This window comes from Etheostoma spectabile, chromosome 8 (assembly GCF_008692095.1).
Source record: "Etheostoma spectabile isolate EspeVRDwgs_2016 chromosome 8, UIUC_Espe_1.0, whole genome shotgun sequence".
Classification (NCBI taxonomy): domain Eukaryota; kingdom Metazoa; phylum Chordata; class Actinopteri; order Perciformes; family Percidae; genus Etheostoma; species Etheostoma spectabile.
Window position 1 is genome coordinate 13,840,221 of NC_045740.1, and position 1,540 is coordinate 13,841,760.

A 1,540-nucleotide genomic window follows, 5' to 3' on the forward strand; every position below is an offset into this window, starting at 1 on the left:
TTTTGTAACTTCCTGGGGTCTCCGCTGGTTGCCTGGCAACTGGTCCTAACCATGAATTAGTTCTAAGCAAAGTTAGCTGGCTGCTGGTCATACCTCCAGACATGAGAGTAGTATCAATCTTCTAATCCAGAGAATTAGTGTATTTCCCAAAGAATTTATTCTTTAACAAAAACAATTTAACAAGTTTACAGAAAAAAATCTACATTTTGGCTCATGGAAATGTCTTGTAGCTTTCAATGAAAAGTAAAAGAACTTGCTATCTGCTATTACTTTTGAGAACGGAACAGTGTTTATACCTTGAGTGAGACACAAAGTTAAATGTTTTTCTAACTATTGTTCTTGTCCTGTCTGTCAACCAAACAGTGGTGTTCAAAAGCATTTAAGAATGTGAACATGGTTCCTCCGGACATTGGTGCAGTCCACCAGATGAATCTGGAGTATCTGTCCAGAGTGGTCCAGGTCACCGACGGTTTCATCTACCCCGACAGTGTGGTGGGAACCGACTCACACACCACCATGATCAATGGCCTGGGCATCCTGGGCTGGGGTAAACCATTATAAGTTTTCACCAGACATTGACATAAAATAATTTCAAACATGTTTGTTGGAAATCTTGTTCATGCTTTCCTCCTACAGGTGTTGGGGGAATTGAGTCAGAAGCCGTGATGCTGGGCCAGCCAGTGTCGCTGACCCTTCCTGAGGTGGTGGGCTGTAAACTGGTGGGCTCCATCAACCCCCTAACCACATCCATTGACATTGTCCTCGGCATCACAAAGGTAACACTGCTCAGCTATCTGTCATGCGGAGAAAAGGATTTTCTTCACACAAGATGGAAACCACACAAGTAGTGGAGGACTTTCACAGTTGTAAAGTTTAGAATCATCACAAAGAATCCTGAAACTGTATCATCCATTAATGTGGTACAATAATCTACATTTTGCGCTTTCACTGTTGCACAAAGTTATAGATGGCAGCATTTGCAGGAAAAACACTTTGCCTCTGTGTGTCTTACTAATTGGTTTTGTGGCTTTTCCAGCACTTGCGGCAAGCTGGAATCGCTGGAAGGTTTGTAGAGTTTTATGGACCTGGAGTCTCCCAGCTATCAGCTCCTGACCGAACCACCATCGCCAACATGTGCCCAGAGTACAATGCTACTGTCAGCTTCTTTCCTGTCGACCAAGTCACACTCAAGCACTTTAAAAAGACAAGTGAGCCAGAACAAACGTTACTGCTTATAAAGAGTTACAATACGAGATTCTGCATTTTTTGGTTTGTCAGCTAACATGTTGTCATTTTTCTCCCAGATTTTACAGAGGAAAAACTTGAATTGCTGGAGTCTTACATGAAGGCTGTAAAGCTTTTCAGAATCTATGAAGACCCCTCAGAAGACCCCCAGTACTCTGAGGTAATGTGTCAATCCTTGCTGTGAATTCTCTAATTATAAACAGATGGGTGAGTGTGACTGACAAGAGATAGATAAATAGAAATATATACTGTGTGTGTGTGTGTGTGTGTGTGTGTGTGTGTGTGTGTGTGTGTG

The 1,540-nt window shown here is 42.3% G+C and overlaps 1 protein-coding gene across 1 annotated transcript in view; it reads left to right on the forward strand.

The window, feature by feature from the left end:
* Positions 1-1,540, forward strand: part of ireb2 (iron-responsive element binding protein 2) — a 29,977-nt gene that overhangs the window by 20,014 nt on the left and 8,423 nt on the right. Inside the window, exons 7-10 of the mRNA XM_032523902.1 lie at positions 364-547; positions 637-776; positions 1,037-1,208; positions 1,305-1,405. Coding sequence (XP_032379793.1) covers positions 364-547; positions 637-776; positions 1,037-1,208; positions 1,305-1,405 — 597 coding nt within the window. The remainder of the gene's footprint in view (positions 1-363; positions 548-636; positions 777-1,036; positions 1,209-1,304; positions 1,406-1,540) is intronic.